This window comes from Nerophis ophidion, linkage group LG02, assembly GCF_033978795.1.
Source record: "Nerophis ophidion isolate RoL-2023_Sa linkage group LG02, RoL_Noph_v1.0, whole genome shotgun sequence".
NCBI classification, from domain to species: domain Eukaryota; kingdom Metazoa; phylum Chordata; class Actinopteri; order Syngnathiformes; family Syngnathidae; genus Nerophis; species Nerophis ophidion.
Window position 1 is genome coordinate 13319002 of NC_084612.1, and position 20762 is coordinate 13339763.

General features: G+C 40.1%; 1 protein-coding gene across 3 annotated transcripts in view; it reads right to left on the bottom strand.

Annotated features, from left to right (window-relative positions):
• LOC133536914 (potassium/sodium hyperpolarization-activated cyclic nucleotide-gated channel 4-like) overlaps nucleotides 1-20762 on the bottom strand; it is a 308924-nt gene that overhangs the window by 200874 nt on the left and 87288 nt on the right. For all 3 annotated transcript variants that reach the window (XM_061877619.1, XM_061877628.1, XM_061877638.1), the window contains exon 2: nucleotides 18332-18755. In XM_061877619.1, the coding sequence (XP_061733603.1) occupies nucleotides 18332-18755 (424 nt within the window). The remainder of the gene's footprint in view (nucleotides 1-18331; nucleotides 18756-20762) is intronic.

Here is a 20762-nt window from a genome sequence, read left to right on the forward strand (position 1 = left end):
TAAAAGCCGCACTGTCGAGTTTTGAGAAAGAAAAAAAAAAGGATTTTAAGTGCGCCTTATAGTCCGGAAAATACGGTAATTCTGATCGGGCAGCTCAGTTAGCCTACTGTAGTTGAAATTAAATGAGTTTATTTCGGTCGTATAATCAACCATTTTATGTGATCAATTTAACAGCACAGATTATACATATTAACAATCATACACACGCACACACGCACACACACACACACACACACACACAACAAGAAAAAGAATGACTGAAAAAGGAATAGGCTCAAGCCAAGGCTTATATTTGCCTATCCTATACAGTCACTGAAAATTAGATTGCCTGGAACATCAACGTAAAAAAAAAAATCAATGGGATTAAAGTAATTGTCGCCATGTTTTGTAATTTTCTATTATTTCACACTTCAAGGCTTTCTTAAACCTTAACAAATAACTACATGTCTTTAACTAATCACTGAGTTTTTTTTATTTTGTGTTTGATATCCGTAATTACTTTACATGTTTAAAAAAATCAATATCCCCCGTAAATTGTAGTTTCCTCCTCTTAATTTAAATAACCTAAGAATACAAGCTGGAAGGCTGTTGTTCTTTACTCGAAACACAATTTCCATTGTTTTTAAATACACAATATCTGAACATTTTAACACATTAAAACTTGAGATGTCTGATCATGGCTTTTTTGCCGATATTCCGATATTGTCAAACTCTTAATTGCAGATTCCGAAATCAACTGATACCGATATATATAGTCGTGGAATTAACACATTATTACGCCTAATTTTGTTGTGATGCCCCGCTGGATGCATTAAACAATGTAACAAAGTTTTCCAAGATAAATCAACTCAAGTTATGGAAAAAAAATGCCAACATGTCACTGCCATATTTATTATTGAAATCACAAAGTGAATTTTTTTTTTTTAAACATGCCTCAAAACAGCAGCTTGGAATTCGGGACATGCTCTCCTTGAGAGAGCACGAGGAGGTTGAGGTGGGCGGTGTTGTATATTGTAGCGTCCCGAAAAGAGTTATTGCTGCAAGGGGTTCTGGGTATTTGTTTTGTTGTGTTTGTTGTCTTACAGTGCGGATTATCTCCCGAAATGTGTTTGTCATTTGGTGTAGGTTCACAGTGTGGAGCATATTTGTAACGGTGTTCAAGTTGTTTATTCGGCCACCCTCAATGTGACCTACATGACTGTTGACCAAGTATGCATGGCATTCACTTGTGTGTGTGAAAAATTGAACATATTATGTGAGTGGGCCGGCACGCAAAAGCAGAGCCTTTAAGTTTTATTGGCGATCCGTACTTCTCCCAATGTCCGTGTCCCACTTCGTACAGCGGCATTTTAAAAAGTCATACCTTTTTACTTTTTGAAATCGATACCGATAATTTTGATACCGATACCAATCATTTTCAATATTATATTTTAAAGCAATTATCGGCCGATAATATCAGCAGTCCGATATTATCGGACATCCCTAATTAAAACTTTTGAATAATTGATTGGTAGGTTCAAAGTACCACGCTTTGTGTACTATGTTAATGACCCTTTTTTTAAGTTTAATTATTGGGTCTATGTTTGTTTTATAAGCATTTCCCCAAACTTCAACACAATATGTTAGATATGGAAAAATAAAAGAATTATACAACATATGCAGACATTTCTTTTTCAGCATGTGTTCATTTTTGTAGATATGTTATAGAGCATTGGTTACTTAAATGGGGGTAAGCGTAGCCATGGGGCTACTTGAAAGTATGCCAAGGGGTACCTGAGATTTTTTTTAAATATTCTAAAAATAGCAACAATTCAAAAATCCTTTATAAATATATTTATTGAATAATATTTCAACAAATATGAATGTAAGTTCATAAATTGTGAAAAGAAATACAACAATGCAATATTCAGTGTTGACAGCTAGATTTTTTGTGGACATGTTCCATAAATATTGATGTTAAAGATTTATTTTTTTTGTAAAGAAATGTTCAGAATTAAGTTGATGAATCCAGATGGATCTCTATTACAATCCCAAAAGTGGGCACTTTAAGTTGATTACTTCTATGTGTAGAAATCTTTAATTATAATTGAACCACTTGTTTATTTTTCAACAAGTTTTTAGTTATTGTTATATCTTTTTTTCCAAATAGTTCAAGAAAGACCACTATAAATGAGCAATATTTTGCACTGTTATGCAATTTAATAAATCAGAAAATGATGACATAGTGCTGTATTTTACTTCTTTATCTCTTTTGTTCAACCAAGAAGGCTTTTGTTCAACCAAAAAGGCATTGCTCTGATTAGGGGGTACTTGAATTAAAAAAATGTTCACAAGGGGGTACATCACTGAAAAAAGGTTGAGAACCACTGTTATAGAGTCCCCAAAAATCAAAACATTTTGTGACGTTTCGGTGGCATTATTCTTTTATTTTTCCATATCTAACATATTGTTTGCGTTCTCCCGTGGGTGCAGCGAAGATGGACACAGCGTAAAAGGTAGGAACAATAACTTATTTATACTATAAAACAAACTAGAAACAAAGACACTTGCACAGAGGCACTACCAAAAACCAACAGAACTAGCGTGGGAGCTAGAAGGAACAAAAAGCGCTAGGGACATAAACAAAACAGGAATAGCGTGGAAGCTAACACGTAACAAAAGTAGTTTTTTACCATAATGCAGGACGAGCGGCGTCAACTGTTGCGTGAAAGCAAACAAAAGTCCAAGGATGAGTGTCAAACAAAGGTGATCTTATATAAGGAGATAACCACAAATCAGGTGCGCGACGACAAACAAGAGACAGGTGACACTAACGAGTTACCATGACAACAGAAATCAAACCGGAAGTGCCACAGGGAACCAAAGAGGTCAAATACAACACAGGATGATAACAAAACAGAACAAAACCCAGAATATGACAGGACACATTTAAAATCAAGCCTGAAGTTCATGCAATAAATGTTTTAATACTTCTCGGAATCTTTTATGAGGCTTTAGGAGAAATGTTGACATTTTAAGGCCTTAAATTCAAATTGTTGGTTTTAAGACTTTTTAAGAGCCTGCGGATACTCTGTGTATACAGATGGCCACACTTTGCTGTGTATATGAACGATCTGACAGTTGTTTACATAATTGATGTGTTCTGGGTGTTCACAGAAAAACATATGGATAGAAGAATTTTCAGCTACGGAAACATTCACCATATGGCCTATTAAATAAGATCTGCTCTTTAAATACCCCCCCCAAAAAATCGACATTAAAGGGGTCAGCCTGGAGTGTTTATGTCGAACTGTTTCTCGCCCGCAATATTCAAATGGCGATGGGGAAACACGGATGGGAAAAGTCAAAGAGTCAGTCAGGTGGCGAGATGTGGGCGACAAGTTATTCTGCTGTGACAGATGACATTTCTGTGAGGCTGCATCTGGGGTAGCCTGGCGCTGAGGCAAAGCTGGCCTTTTACGCCGTTTGCCTAACTAGCATTCATCAGCGAGCCTGCCACGCCACCGTGACATAAAAACGTGTAAATGGCAGCTGGCGGCGCGAGTGCCATGCGGGTCCTCTGTGTGGTGATGTTGCACCCGCAAATTTGCGTTTATGAATGATTGTGTTTGTTTTCTCGACGTCGTGGCTGTAGGCGAGGTATTGATCTTTACTTCATGTCCTATTCCGCTTGTTTCTTTCCCATTACCTCATCCTTACACTGCAAAAAGTCAGTGATTAAAAACAAGAAAAAAAAAATGCAAAAAATTAGGGGTGTTTTATTTGAACTAATCAAAATGATCTGCCAAAAGAACAAGAAAATTCGGCTTGTCAAAACTTTCCAAAACATGTAAAATTAGCTAACCTCAATGAACCCAAAAATACTTTAAAGGCCTACTGAAACCCACTACTACTGACCACGCAGTCTGATAGTTTATATATCAATGATGAAATCTTAACATTGCAACACATGCCAATACGGCCTTTTTAGTTTACTAAATTGCAATTTTAAATTTCCCGCGAAAAGTGTCGCGTTGAAAACGTCACGGTATGATGACGCGTGCGTTGGACCTCTCGGGTTGTAGCGGACATTTTCCAGCCCGATCCAAGCTATAAGTAGTCTGCTTTAAAAGCATAATTACATAGTATTCTGGACATCTGTGTTGCTGAATCTTTTGCAATTTGTTCAATTAATAGGAGTCAAAGTAGAAAAATGGAGGTGGTAAGCTTTTAGCCTTTAGCCACACAAACACAGCCGGTGTTTCCTTGTTTAAAATTCCCGAAGGTGAAGCTTTACTATGGATCAGAGCAATCAAGCGAAAATGGATCCCGACCACATGTCAACCGGCAGGTTTCGGTGAGAAATCAGCGGAGCTTGTGTCCTGCTGCAGCAGCTGTCAAAAAGGCAGCTGCCACTTTCTTGGCTTCTCCATGGCTTCCATCAGAGACACTGGCGGTCACCAAACCCCTCCGACTTTCAGGTATGATTTTATAATCTCACTAAAACACTAGTAACACAATAATCAGATAAGGAATTTTCCAGAATTATCGTAGTAAATGTGTCTAATAACATCTGAATCGCTCTCACTGCCCTCGCCTTTTTTTTTTTTTGTCTAGTGCTTCACTCTAACTTTCCTCATCCACAAATCTTTCATTCTCGCTCAAATTAATGGGGAAATCGTTGCTTTCTCGGTCTGAATCGCTCTTGCTGCTGGTGGCTATGATTATAAACAATGTGAGGAGCCCTACAACCCGTGACGTCACGCGCACATCGTCTGCTACTTCCGGTACAGGCAAGGCTTTTTTATTAGGGACCAAAAGTTGCGAACTTTATCGTCGATGTTCCCTACTAAATCCTTTCAGCAAAAATATGGCAATATTGCGAAATGATCAAGTATGACACATAGAATGGACCTGCTATCCCCGTTTAAATAAAAAAAATCTCATTTCGGTAGGCCTTTAAATAAGAATATTCTCACTAATAACAAGTGCACTATTCTTGGTAGGAAAAAAAATGGAGACCTTTTTGCTCAATATGTTGTCCAGGGTATACCCCGCCTACCGTCCGAATGCAGCTGAGATAGGCTCCAGCACCCCCCGCTTAACCCCAAAATCATGATTTTTTTTTTTTCATGCTTGAAGTAAAGAAATTATCACTTTAAAAAAGTAGTGTTGATGACAGAGCTCAAACTAGTTGATATTCTAGTTTCAAGCATGTTTTACTCAATATAGGTCACAAAATCTCCGCAACATGCTGTAATATCTTACTGATATAATTTAGAGGCCTACTGAAACCCACTACTACCGACCACACAGTCTTAATAGTTTATATATCAATGATGAAATATTAACATTGCAACACATGCCAATGCAGCCTTTTTAGTTTACTAAATTGCAATATTAAATTTCCCGCGAGTTTCTTGTTGAAAACGTCGCGGAATGATGACGTGTACGCGTGACGTCACGGACTGTAAGGAAATATTAGCGCTGCACCACACACGGCTAAAAGTCGTCTGCTTTAATCGCATAATTACACTGTATTTTGGACATCTGTGTTGCTGAATCTTTTGCAATTTTTCATTTAATAATGGAGACTATAAAGAACAATGCTGTTGGTGGAAAGCGGTGGATTGCAGCTGTCTTTAGCACCCAGACACAGCCGGTGTTTCTTTGTTTGTTGTAAAGCTTTAACACAGAGTGGTCAAGCGAACATGTTTCTCTACATCAACCAGCATGTTTTTGGATGGGGAAATCAATATATATCTTACCGGAGACATCAATGGATTATTCGTCTTCCTGCAGTAGCTGTCAAAAAAGGCAGCTGTGAGCTTGGCTCCTCGACTTCTCTCTGAGACACTGCGTGTTCACCGCAGCCATCAGACCTTGAGGTGTCTTTACAATCTTTACAATCTCACTAAAACACTATTAAAACAATAAGCAGATAAAGGATCTTCCAGAATTATCCTAGTAAATGTGTCTAATTACATCTGAAACGCTCACACTGCCGCCACCCGGAGCTGTCGCTTTTTTTTTTTTTTTTTCCAAATAGCCTTTCACTATTAATATCCTAATTCACTAATCTTTCATCCTCGCTCAAATGAATCGGGAAATTGTCGCTTTCTCGGTCTGAACTGCTCTTACTGCTGGTGGCTCCCATTATAAACAACGTGAATATGTGTGGAGCCCTGCAACTCGTGGCGTCACGCGCACATACTTCCGGTAAAGGCAAGGCTTTTCTATTAGCGACCAAAAGTTGCAAACTTTATCGTCGATGTTGTCCACAAAATCCTTTCAGCCAATATATGGCAATATCGCGAAATGATCAAGTATGACACAGAATGGACCTGCTATTCCCGTTTAAATAAGAAAATCTCATTTCAGTAGGCCTTTAGGAATCAAAACACTTAAAATAAGTAAAACACTAACATAAAATCTGCTTAATGAGAAGAAATATCTTATCAGACAAAAAATAAGTAAATATCACCCTTATTTGGGATATTTAATCTTACTTAGATTTCAGTTTTTGCAGTGTACTGTTGCCTTTCAGCTCAGGCTTAACATGTGACTGGTCTACTTGTCTGAGGGCCCACCCCCATCAAAGAGAACATCGGTACGGACATTCCGTAATGCCTCCATGTCGGCCTTAAGAAGAATGCATGGTGAGAAAATATGGTTTCTCCTCCAAGTGACTCATCAGAACTTTTCCTCTACTTTCAAATGGCATCACAGAATCCCTGCATGATTAATGCGGCCACAAAGGCTGATACACCATGTTCTCCACACGAGAGCAGATTATGGATATTTGCAAACAGAAGGGGGTTATTATGGGCAGGTCTGGTGAACGTGTGGTTTGATTAGCAATCAGGTGCTATTCAAGGTCCCCACCCCTCCACCCACCACAAAATGCCATGCAGAGAAATCAACATGTCTAATTGGAACACCTCTGATTCCACAAACAGAAATATTGATGGACATCGCAACGGTGTCATCATTGTTGTTAAGCTGATGGGAGATTAGTTGCGATGTGCCACTCGTGTACCTGCAAATAGGTTTTGCTTCATGGCGGACATTTTTTTGTCAACCTACCATGAATTGAATAACGTGGACCCCGACTTAAACAAGTTGAAAAACTTATTCGGGTTTTACCATTTAGTAGTCAATTGTACAGAATATGTACTGTACTGTGCAATCTACTAATAAAAGTCTCAATCAATCAACCCTGCAGCAGATCAGGGGTAGGAGAGTGATCTTACATAGATACTGTCTCTAGTAGGGCTTTGACCAAAATTATTAATTAATTATTAATTATTAATTGTATTGTACCATATGTCCCGGCAAGAAATCTGCGTTCAAAGAACTCCGGCTTATTAGTGATTCCTAGAGCCCAAAAAAAGGCTGCGGGCTATAGAGCGTGTTTCGTTCGGGGTCCAGTACTCTGGAAGGCCCTCCCGGTAACAGTTCGAGATGCTACCTCAGTAGAAGTATTTAAGTCTCATCTTAAAATGTATTTGTATACTCTAGCCTTTAAATAGACCCTCTTTTTAGACTAGTTGATCTGCCGTTTCTTTTCTTTTTCTCCTATGTCTCCCCCTCCCTTGTAGAGGGGGACCGGTCCGGTGGCAATGGATGAAGTACTGGCTGTCCAAAATTGGCACCCAGGATGGACCGCTCGTCTAGAGTCGGGACCCAAGATGAACCGCTCGCCTATGCATCGGTTGGGGACATCTCTGCGCTGCTGATTCGCCTTCGCTTGGGATGGTTTCCTGCTGGCTTCACTTAGGATGGTACTCTCGCTACTATATTGGAGCCACTTTGGACTTGATTCTCACGGTTACGTTAGATCCACTATGGATTGGACTTTCACAATATCATGTTAGATCCGCTCGACATCCATTGCTTTCAGTCCCCTGGGGGGGGGGGGGGGGGGGGGGGGTGTCCTCTCCAAGGTTTCTCATAGTCATCATGGTCGACATCCCACTGAGGTGAGTTTTTCCTTGCCCTTATGTGGGCCCTACCGAGGATGTTGTTGTGGTTTGTGCAGCCTTTTGAGGCACTTGTGATTTAGGGCTATATAAATAAACATTGATTGATTGATTGATTGATTGATATTAGTATTACTACCGTATTGTTGTATGTGGTGTTGTCCTGATACCAGCATTTGGTACCAGTACCAAAATTACTCAGATACTTTTCTGTACTTTTCTAAATAAAAGGGAACCACAAAAAATAGAATTATTGGCTTTATTTTAATAAATACGTTTACAGTACTTCAAACATGTGTTTCTTTTTGCAAGTTTGTCCTTAAATAAAATAGTGAACATACTAGACAACGTGTATTTTATTAGCAAGTAAACCATTAAAGACTCCAAATTAGTCTGCTGACATATGCAGTAACACATTGTGTCATTTTCCATTCTATTATTTTGTCAAAATTATGAAGGACAAGTAGTATAAATCAAAAGAATATTCTACTTGCTCATTGACTGTTAATATCTGCTTACTTTCTCTTTTAACCTGTTGTATCTACACTTTTGTTCAAATGTAATAATCACTTATTCTTCAGTTGTTTGGATGCATTACATTGGTTATGGATGATACCACTAATTTGGGTATCAATCTAATACCATGTCATTACAGGATCATACATTGGTCGTTGTCAAAGTCCTCGTGTGTCCAGGGACACAATATTGCCACCTCTATTCTGTGTCACTGCCGTTTATAGGAAAGGGTATCTTTCCACATTTCAACCAATTATGACATTAGGACCAATTTTACTACTACTTTATCACTGCATTGAACAGGTCGATGTGTGGATGCAATAAAATAAACCCAGACAAAACTGAAATCATTGTCTTTGGTCCACAGAAGCAAATAAAAACTATGTTTAGTCAACTTGAGATCTCCCTGAAGCATAACAATCAGGTTACAAATCTACTTAGACTTGAACTTAAACAGCCACATTAAGTCAATAACATCAGCAGCTTTTTGCCACATAAACACATCACCAAAATCAGATAATAATGTCGAAATCGGACTTAGAGAAACTATCCATCCATCCATTTATCATCTTCCGCTTATCCGAGGTCGGGTCGCGGGGGCAACAGCCTAAGCAGGGAAACCCAGACTTCCCTCTCCCCAGCCACTTCGTCTAGCTCTTCCCGGGGGATCCCGAGGCGTTCCCAGGCCAGCCGGGAGACATAGTCTTCCCAACGTGTCCTGGGTCTTCCCCGTGGCCTCCTACCGGTTGGACGTGCCCTAAACACCTCCCTAGGGAGGCGTTCGGGTGGCATCCTGACCAGATGCCCGAACAACCTCATCTGTCTCCTCTCGATGTGAAGGAGCAGCGGCTTTACTTTGAGTTCCTCCCGGATGGCAGAGCTTCTCACCCTATCTCTAAGGGAGAGCCCCGCCACCCGGCGGAGGAAACTCATTTCGGCCGCTTGTAACCGTGATCTTATCCTTTCGGTCATGACCCGAAGCTCATGACCATAGGTGACGATGGGAACGTAGATCGACCGGTAAATTGAGAGCTTTGCCTTCCGGCTCAGCTCCTTCTTCACCACAACGGATCGGTACAACGTCCGCATTACTGAAGACGCCGCACCGATCCGTCTGTCGATCTCACGATCCACTCTTCCCTCACTCGTGAACAAGACTCCTAGGTACTTGAACTCCTCCACTTGGGGCAGGGTCTCCTCCCCAACCCAGAGACGGCATTCCACCCTTTTCCGGGCGAGAACCATGGACTCGGACTTGGAGGTGCTGATTCTCATTCCGATTGATTAGAGAAACTAATCAATGCCTTTGTCTTTGGTGGGTTAGACTACTGCTATGGCCTTCTCACCGGGCTCTTTAAATGAACTGGTCAGCCCTATGCTGCTGCTCGAGTCCTGACTACAACCAGGGAATATGGCTAAATTAGTCAATACGCTGGCTTCCCGTTGCTCAGAGAACTGACTTAAAAATTGCTCTCCTTGTATTTAAATATTTTCATGGTATTGTGCCAAAGTACACTATGAACCATCTCGAGCTCTGAGAACCCCAGCGAGTGGTCCCCTGCTGGTGTCCAGAGTAAGGACGGAATATGATGAGACTGCATTTTGGTTTCATGCTCCTAAAATCCGGGTTAGTCCTCCTAGGAAATGTGAGACAGGCCTCAATGTTGTAAATGTTCAAATCCAGGCCGAAAACACTTTTAATTGTGCATATGACAACTGAACGTATTATATCCACACGTCTTTGATTTAAATTTGAATTATGATTGTTTTTTGGATGATGTTATTTTATGATTTTAATTTAAATTATGATATTTCTTATTAATTCATTTTTATTTATTTTGCCTTTATTTAACCAGGTAATAATCCCATTGAGATCAAAGATCTCTTTTCCAAGGGAGACCAGGCCAAAAGGACAGCAGCAAGGTTACAATAAAAACAGTAAATAACATATTAAACATCACATTTACAACATTAAAACTTGCTCACATCACACATGTGCATACTGAGAAGGTAGAAAGCAATCCTTTCACAGAAGCTTTAAACTCATTCAATGTAACAAGGGTTTGAAGTTGAATATTCGATTGTAGGTTATTCCAAGTCTTTGGTGCTGAAAACCAAAATACTTTCTTGCCCAGTTGAGTTCTTACTTTGGGGACGACAAATTGAAGAACATTCATTGAACGCAGATTGTGACTTCCTTGTTTTTTTGTTAAAAGACAAGATAGATAAGATGGAGTGATACAAAGAATGGTTTTGTAGATGAAAACATACCAATGATTGAGGCGTCGAGCACATAAAGATGTCCAGTTAACCATTGAGTATAAGACATGAAGATGGTAAATTAAATGTTAAGTCTTTTAAATTTTTGTAAAACACTTTGAATACGAAGTTCCTGCAGTCCTGGGTTCAAATCCAGGCTCGGGATCTTTCTGTGTGGAGTTTGCATGTTCTCCCCGTGAATGCGTGGGTTCCCTCCGGGTACTCCGGCTTCCTCCCACTTCCAAAGACATGCACCTGGGGATAGGTTGATTGGCAACACTAAATTGGCCCTAGTGTGTGAATGTGAGTGTGAATGTTGTCTGTCTATCTGTGTTGGCCCTGTGATGAGGTGGCGACTTGTCCATGGTGTACCCTGCCTTCCGCCCGATTGTAGCTGAGATAGGCGCCAGCGCCCCCCGCGACCCCGAAAGGGAATAAGCGGTAGAAAATGGATGGATGGATGGACTTTGAATTGCTTACTTTATAAATAAACTGGCCTTGCTTTGCCTAAGCGATTATTGTTCAGTCTTAAATAACAAACCAGTACAATGCCCATTATTCAACATTTTATTGTTTCTCCATACTGGCTCTTTACTTTGCACCTTTTACTTCAGAGACTAAACGAGATCCAGCCGGTTGGGAAAGCAACGGGAACTTTTCTAATTAATGCTGCAATTACAATCACGCTTATTTTGCGGAAAAGCCTCTCCAGGCTCTGTGGTCCCACCGCTATCTGGATGGGCACGCCAAGAGAGAAATGCCAATCAACGCTCCGGTTTCATCAACTCATTGGTGACTGGGGTGCTAAAAAAAAGGAGCCACTTCACTCTGAGCTTAATCAAAGGCAACATCTATCCACACTTCCCTCGCTGGGGGAAATGAGAGGTATACGATGCTCTGCAAGCAAACCTGCAGTTTGCAGCTTAAAGAACAAGGATGCAATTTGAATAGTTGTATGTGCTGCATTGTTATAGTTTGGAATACAAACATGTTGGAATTGCCTTTTTAACTTTCTGAAAATATTCTGATTTCCATATATGGAAATAACTCGGCACATGTCGGTTGTTTCTGGTGACAACAGAAGTCAGACAGGCAGATACAAATAGAGTTGTCCCTCTTTTCCACAATTTTCTCAAGGAATAATGCATGAATCTTAAATTTAAAAAATAAAGTATCTACAGAAGGTAAATATTTTTAAAAGTGCACCATTTGGTGAGCAAAATGTTGCAAGGGTTTAGTGGCTTTTACAGGATTATATAAGAATGTATATGAATAAACAGAAAAATTACCAACACGGTATTGTTAAATCAACTGCCACCTTATCCTGGTAGGGGGGTTTGTGTGTCCCAATGATTGTAGAAGCTAAGTTGTTGGGGGATTTTATGCCCCCCTGGTAGAGTTGCCCAAGGCAACAGGTCATAGGTGAGGGCCCAGATAAAAAGCAGCTCAAAGGACCCTTATGAAGTTACAAAAACATGGGTACAAGTTTCCCTCACCCCTACGCGGGTCACTGGGGGCCTCTTTGGAGCCTGGCCTGGCGGTGGGGTTCGATGGCAAACGTCTGGTGACCTCTTCGCCTGTCTTCATTTTTCCCAAAGAGCCAATGTGGGACCCCCTACCCCTCCAATGGGCTGACCACTAATTGGACGGACCATGTGAGTCAGGCAGCAGCCGAAGGTAGAGATCTTGGCTGGACTCTCTTCAATCAGTAAGAGGCAACGGGTGGGGACGGCATTACTTGTTGCGCCTCGGCTCAGAGCCTAGTTTAACCCAGTAGACAAAAGGCAGTGTATCGCAGCCTCTGGGTAGGGGGACGAGTTCTGACAGTTTGTGCTTTCATGTTCTTGCCAAACAGTAGTTGCGAATACCCACCCTTTTTGGATGCCCCTAAGGGATTACTGGAGAATTCTCCCTCAAGAGATTCAGTTCTCCTGCTAAGAGACTTCAAGACTCACATTGGCAGTGACAGTGAGACCTGTAGAGGCGTGATTGGGAGAAACGGCCACCCAGATCTAAACTTGAGTGGTGTTATGTTGCTACACGTTTGTGCTCATCATTGTCTATTACACACATTGTGTTCAGGCATTAGGGTGTCCATATGTGCACCAGAATACCCTGGGCCGCAGTTGGATGATTGACTTCGGGGTTGTAACGCCGTGGTTGCTGTCCTATGTCTTGGACTACTGGGTAAAGAGAAGGATTGGGTCGGTTTGCAGCTTAGTGTGAAGCGACTGGGATAAGAATCATCCATCCATCCATTTTCTACCGCTTATTCCCTTTGGGGTCGCGGGGGGCACAGGCGCCTATCTCAGCTACAATCGGGCGGAAGGCGGGGTACACCCTGGACAAGTCGCCACCTCATCGCAGGGCCAACACAGATAGACAGACAACATTCACACTCACATTCACACACTAGGGCCAATTTAGTGTTGCCAATCAACCTATCCCCAGGTGCATGTCTTTGGAAGTGGGAGGAAGCCGGAGTACCCGGAGGGAACCCACGCATTCACGGGGAGAACATGCAAACTCCACACAGAAAGATCCCGAGCCTGGATTTGAACCCAGGACTGCAGGAACTTCGTATTGTGAGGCAGACGCACTAACCCCTCTGCCACCGTGAAGCCCGGGATAAGAATCAGCACCTCTAAATCGGAGTCCATGGTTCTCGCCCGGAAATGGGTGAAGTGTCATCTCCAGATTGCTGACAAGATCTTTGCTCAAGTCAAAGAGTTCAAGTAGTGGGGTCTTGTTCACTAGTAAAGTACGAGTTGATCGTGAGATCATATTGGTGCTGCGTCGGCATGGATGAGGACTCTGCATCGTTCTGCCGTGGTGCAGAAGGAGCTCAGCCGGAAGGCAAAGCTCTCAATTTACCGGTCGATCTGCGTTTCTATCCTCAACTATGTTCATGAGCTTTGGGAAGTGACCCAAAGAACAAGGTTGCAGATACAATCAGGCCAAATAGGCTTTACCTAGAGATAGGGTAATAAGCTTTGTCATTTGAGAGGAATGCGGAGTAAAGTCGCTGCTCTCCCACGTCCAGAGGAGCCAGATGAGGTGGCTCGGCATCTGGTTAGGATAAGGAGGTATTCAGATCATGACCGACCAGTAGGAAGCTACAGGCAAGACCCAGGACACATTGGGGAGACTATGTCTCCCAGTTAGTCTGGGAAAGCCTTCGGATCCCCCGAGAAGAGCTGAACAAAAAAACTGGGGAGAGAGACGTCTGAGCTACTCTGTTTAGGCTGCTGCCTTCACAGGTTGACACCAGACAAGCTGAAGAAAATGGATGGACGGATGGTTCACGATGGATAGACAGCTTTTTAAAAATAGTTAAAATCCAATATAAGAAAGTCACTGCATGGGGACTGTATGTGAATTATAACGTCTGGTGTAGCGTTTGGCAAAAAGGACTTCTTGTCGTGCTCCTTTTGACATTTGGGTTGCAGAGGTCCGTTGATATACGCCAGGGGTCACCAACGCGATGCCCGCGGGCACCAGGTCTCTTGTAAGGACCAGATGAGTAGCCCGCTGGCCTGTTCTAAAAATAGCTCAAATAGCAGCACTTACCAGTGAGCTGCCTCTATTTTTAAAATTGTATTTATTTACTAGCAAGTTGGTCTCGCTTTGCTCGACATTTTTAATTCGAAGAGAGACAAAACTGAAATAGAATTTAAAAATCCAAGAAAATATTTTAAAGACTTGGTCTTCACATGTTTAAATAAAGTCATTTATTTTTTTATTTTGCTTCTTATAACTTTCAGAAAGACAATTTTAGAGAAAAAATACAACCTTAAAGATGATTTTAGGATTTTTAAACACATGTACCTTGTTACCTTTTAAATTCTTTCCTCTTCTTTCCTGACATTTTAAATCAATGTTCAAGTATTTTTTTTTTTATTGTAAAGAATAATATATACATTTTAATTTAATGTTTCATTTTAGCTTCTGTTTTTTTTTTCGATGATGAATATTTGTGAAATATTTCTTCAAACTTATGATTAAAATTCAAAAAAATATTCTGGCACATCTAGAAAATCTGTAGAATCAAATTTGAATTTTATTTCAAAGTCTTTTGAATTTCTTTTAAAAAAAAAATTCTGGAAAATCTAGAAGAAATAATGATTTGTCTTTGTTAGAAATATAGCTTGGTCATATTTTTTATATATTCTAACAAAGGGCAGATTGGATTTTAACGTATTTAAAACAGGTCATCAAAATTCTAAAATTAATCTTAATCAGGAAAAAATTACAAACGATGTTCCATAAATTATTTTTGAATTGTTTTCAAAAAGATTCGAATTAGCTAGTTTTTCCATTCATTTTTTTGGGTTGAATTTAGAATTTTAAAGAGTCAAATTTGAAGATAAACTATGCTTCAAAATTGTATTTTCATTATTTTCGTGTTTTCTCCTCTTTGAAACCATTCAATTAAGTGTTTTTTTTCATCATTTATTCTCTACAAAAAACCTTCCGTAAAAGGAAAAAAAAATGTACGACGGAATGACAGACAGAAATACCCATTTTTTTTATAAATATATATATAGATTTATCTATTAAAGGTAAATTGAGCAAATTGGCTATTTCTGGCAATTTATTTAACTGGTAGCCCTTCGCATTAATCAGTACCCAAGAAGTAGCTCTTGGTTTCAAAAAGGTTGGTGACCCCTGATCTACGCAGTATATCAATTCTGTGTTTTTTAGAGTTACAAATGTGGGTGCCTGTCTGGGCAGCCCTTCCGGATGCCCGTCTTGGCTGAGACCTACTGGGTCTAGTCCACGCATCTATTTTGGCAGCTCGGTTCTTTGCATGGTATTCTCCGGTGTTGCATGGTGGCAAGCTGCTGGTCTAGTAGTGACCTTGTGTGTCAGTGTGATTGTTTCTGTTTCCTTAGGGCGCGGTCGCCAACCCGCGGCTCTAGAGGCTGTTATTTTTTTTTGTTGTCACTCATTCATTCTCAAAATAATCTTACTTATCTCATCGTATGGAATAAAACTTACTTCACCAATTATTTATTTATTTATTTATTTGTATTGTGATTACTTATTACTTATGGAGTATACATTGTGAATACATTGAGAACAGGAAGTGAACAAATGTTTTAGCAACTGTTATGTAAAGAAAAGGGGTAGGATTAAATAAGCTCTGCTTCTTCCTACTCCTTTTCGAACATGTTGAAAAGAGAAACTGGAAATTGTGATGTATCATGTCGTATGCTTGCATGTTCGAAATAAACTCAAACTCAACTCAACTTAACTCTGTCTTATCCCCCCTGTTGTCTTCCTTTTATTCTTTTTTCTATTCCCATCCTGCACCACACATTAAATAAATCAATTTAATAAGGTCAAATCCAAACAAGTATCCAACACATCTCTTTAGTAAATTAAATCTGTTTAGAAGATATGGGTATCCACATCAAGAATATGATTTGCCACAGTGGCTGGACAGTACAAAAACAAAATGTACAAATGTGGTTGGATGGATTAAAAATATTTACAAATGTAATAAATACAATTTAAAAAATTGAAATAGTAGTCCACCAGCACTAACACTAGTACTAATAATGTCAGAATTTTGACTTTAAGTAGCAGTAGTTAGGTATGGGAATCTTACAACAACTCACGATTTGATTCTGATTCCCCGGGATGACTCAATTAAAATTAATTCAAGATGTACCTTGATTTAAACAGATTCTCGCAAAACGTTATTTGGCATAGAAACGATAATACATTTTCAAAACAGGTTAGAGATCACGAAAGCTGCTCTAGGCTGTTGACAAATGATGTGGCAAGTAAGCGTGAAGTTGGCCTAAAAATGTTTTAAAATTCTTGAAAAAAAATCCAGCATTTAATTATTTTTTAAAGTTATCAATCAATCAATCAATGTTTACTTATATAGTCCTAAATCACTAGTGTCTCAAAGGGCTGCACAAACCACAACACAGACCACCACGACATCCTCGTTAGGCCCACATAAGGGCATGGAAAACTCACACCCAGTGGGACGTCGGTGACAATGACTATGAGAACCTTGGAGAGGACGTTATGAATCAATTAAGAATGGGGATAAATAAGAATTGTGATTTGGATGTGAATCAATGTTCCGGAGTATACCTATTCGTAGTAGTAGTGTTTTGTTTGTCATAGTTATGGCAATACATGATACATGTTCATTAATGTGGGTCACAGGTTAAAACCAAATTAACAACTGGAGCTGAATTATTGTGGAGGAACACTACTTCAGAGAATAATCCATGACCCAAAATTTTTGCACTTCAAGGTAATACATTGTACCTTTTCTAGAGGCGAAAAAGGTACAGTTATAGCTACTAAATTGTACCTTGGGGAATACCGTCCCGGTGACAAGCTACTGGACTCCTTAAAGAGGAACATTATCACAATTTCAAAAGGGATAAAACCAATAAAAATCAGTTCCCAGTGGCTTGTTTAATTTTTCGAAGTTTTTTTTCAAAATTTTACACCTCCCGGAATATCCCTAAAAACAGCTTTAAAGTTCTTGATTTTCGCTATTTGCGACGCTACCGTCCATTTCACTGTGACGTCATACAGGGCTGCCAATACAAACAACATGGCGGTTACCACAGCAAGATATAGCGGCATTAGCTCGGATTCAGACTCGGATTTCAGCGGTTTAAGCGATTCAACAGATTACGCATGTATTAAAACAGATGGTCGGAGTATGGAGGCAGATAGCGAAAACGAAATTGAAGAAGAAATTGAAGCTATTGAGCGAATAGCTATTGGCGCTATTCGGCCATAGCATGGGTGTACCTAATGAAGTGGCCCATAGCATGGCTGCCTTATTAGCATCGCCGGTAAAATGTGCAGACCAAACGATCAGGACTTTCGCATCTTGTGACACTGTAGAAACTTAAATCCGTTTATTGGTAAGTGTTTGTTTCGCATTAAATGTGGGTCTCTAGTTTCAAATGTACATACAGCTAGCGTAAATAGCATGTTAGCATCGATTAGAGTAGCATGTTAGCATCGATTAGCTGGCAGTCATGCCGTGACCAAATATGTCTGATTAGTACATAAGTCAATAACATCAACAAAACTCACCTTTGTGATTTCGTTGACTTAATCATTGCAAATGCATCTGCAGGTTATCCATACATCTCTGTGCCATGTGTGTTTTAGCATCGCCGGTAAAATGTGCAGACACTCTGGCAAATTCAATGGGGGTGTGGCGGCAGATTTCTTGCCAGTGGTGCAACTTGAATCCCTCCCTGTTCGAGGCATGATGTCTCCAAGGTTCCAAAAAAATAGTTGAAAAAACGGAAAATAACAGAGCTGAGACCCGGTGTTTGTAATGTGAAAATGAAAATGGCGGGTGTATTACCTCGGTGACGTCACGTTCTGACGTCATCGCTAAAAGACCCATAAACAGAAAGGCGTTTAATTTGCCAAAATTCACCTATTTAGAGTTCGGAAATCGGTTAAAAAAAATACATGGTCTTTTTTCTGCAACATCAAGGTATATATTGACGCTTACATAGGTTTGGTGATAATGTTCCCCTTTAAGAGACTATAGTATGTTATTCTTTACAAAGTGCCATAGGATATTTCCTTACCTCTTCCCATTGATGAATATACCGAATGAGTCTCGAGAGACGCAGTAGTCGCAGCAAACTGAGAATCTTGGTGAAGCGCACGATCCGCAAGGCACGCGCCGTCTTGTAGAAGTCCGAGTCGATGCGAGTCTCCACGATGAGGAAGATGTAGTCCACTGGAATGGAGGAGATGAAGTCCACCACGAACCAGCTCCGCAAGTACTTGATCTTGATCTCCTGCGGGTCTAGGATGATCTCCGTGTTGTCCTCCTTGACGATGCCCGTTCTGAAGTTGAGCACCAGGTCCATGAGAAAGAAGGTGTCGGAGACCACATTGAAGACAATCCAGGGGGGCGTGTGCTCGTCCTTGAAGAATGTGATGCCTACGGGGATAATGATGAGGTTGCCCACCATTAACAGCAGCATGGTCAAGTCCCAGTAAAACCTGGTCAGGCAGAGAGAGAAATGAAACGAAAACAGTTAGAAACATTTAAATCATTCTCGATGCTGCTAATGAGTTTTAGGATCACAACTTTTTGACTCCTTGTTGGAGAACAGAGGGTTGTGCAAGAGCTACTGCGGCATTGGGAGTTAGGGAGTTTGATGCAGAGGTGTAGGTGTGCTTTGGCTTTTGTCCTTTTTTTTTTTTACCTGGGAGCGCTTTAGGTTTATATGAGTAATGTATATTGAAGCCAGGAATAAATGTATCCTTTTCAGACATGTACAATTGTATAATTGTAAGCTTGAGACAGTCTCATAGTTCAAAGACAAAAAAACTAAACCAAACTAAGAGGCCAAAACCTATTACAAAAAGTCCGCTACGTGAACAACTGTACCACCAACGGCTTGATCTTTTCTAGAATCCAGTTTAATGTAAAGCTGGAGCCTATCTCAACCGACTGCGGGCAACTGGCTTAAGGTTTAAACTTCAAATTTCAAATACAACATTGTCTGCAAGAATCCAGAAAGTCAAAGAAAACCAAACAAGACGTGACAATGGTGCCAGCTCCAAATTTGCTTCGTAACTTTTTGGTTGCACCCAGCTACAACTAGATCCACTTGACATCCATTGCAACGGTTGCCTGGAGGGGGGGAGGGGTTCTCATTGTATCCCATTGGGTTGAGTTGTTTCTTGCCCTAATGTGGGATCTGAGCCGAGGTTGTCGTTGTGGCTAAGGCAGCCCTTTGAGACACTTGTGATTAAGGGGTTTATAAATAAACTTTGATTGATTGATTGGATGTAGTACTTTATGACGCAACACCTACATCACAGCAATCTACACAGACAGGTAAGCAGGGAAAGATGATACATTAGAAAGAATAAATACAATCAGATCACTCTTGAATGATAATGCAAATTTGAAAATCTAATTTTTTCTAGATATTGGACAATCAGGTTCCACGTATATGTGTGTTTATGTTGGAGTATTACATACAGTGGTGTTAATTATGTGTTTTTTTTTTCTTTGATTTTTTTGTTTCTGCACCCTCTCACAACAAAGGAATTTGTTCAGGAAAAACAAAGTCCTTGCCAGTAATGTTCACTACACGTGTTTCGTTACACTTTTTCTTTTATAAGTTTAACTATTAAAAGGGGATATTTGATGATTTTTCTCTTTTCTGACTTACAAATGTTTTCATAATCATAAAGTGTATGCATTTGAATGCTGCATTTAATGGCATTTTAAAAGCTTTTATTTTTTTGACAGTGGTCCATTTGTGACGTCACAGTGTGGTGGACGTACTTGTGTCATTCATTTTTCTCTAATGCCATCCCGCCTGCTCTGATGTCTATAAAACAAAATACTTGCAAAGAGCTACAACTAGATCCACTTGATATCCATTGCAACGGTTGCCTGGAGGGCGGGGGAGGGGTTATCATTGTAACCCATTGGGTTGAGTTGTTTCTTGCCCTAATGTGGGATCTGAGCCGAGGTTGTCGTTGTGGCTAAGGCAGCCCTTTGAGACACTTGTGATTAAGGGCTTTAAGGGTGTTAATTATGTGGGTTTTTTTCTTTCATTTTTTTGTTTCTGCACCCTCTCACAACAAAGGAATTTGTTCAAGAAAAACAAAGTCCTTGCCAGTAATGTTCACTACACTTGTTTCGTTACACTTTTTCTTTTCTAAGTTTAACTATTAAAAGACTATATTTGATGATTTTTCTCTTTTCTGACTTACACATTTTGTTTTCATAATCATAAAGTGTATGCATTTGAATGCTGCATGTAATGACATTTTGTAAGCTTTTATTTTTTTGACAGTGGTCCATTTGTGACGTCACAGTGTGGTGGACGTACTTGTGTCATTCATTTTTCTCTAATGCCATCCCGCCTGCTCTGATGTCTATAAAACAAAATACTTGGGTGTTAATTTGATCACATTTTAAAAAAGGCTATTTTGTCAACTTAGTACAGTTTAAAATTGGAATAGCACATTCAAACGATAAAGAGG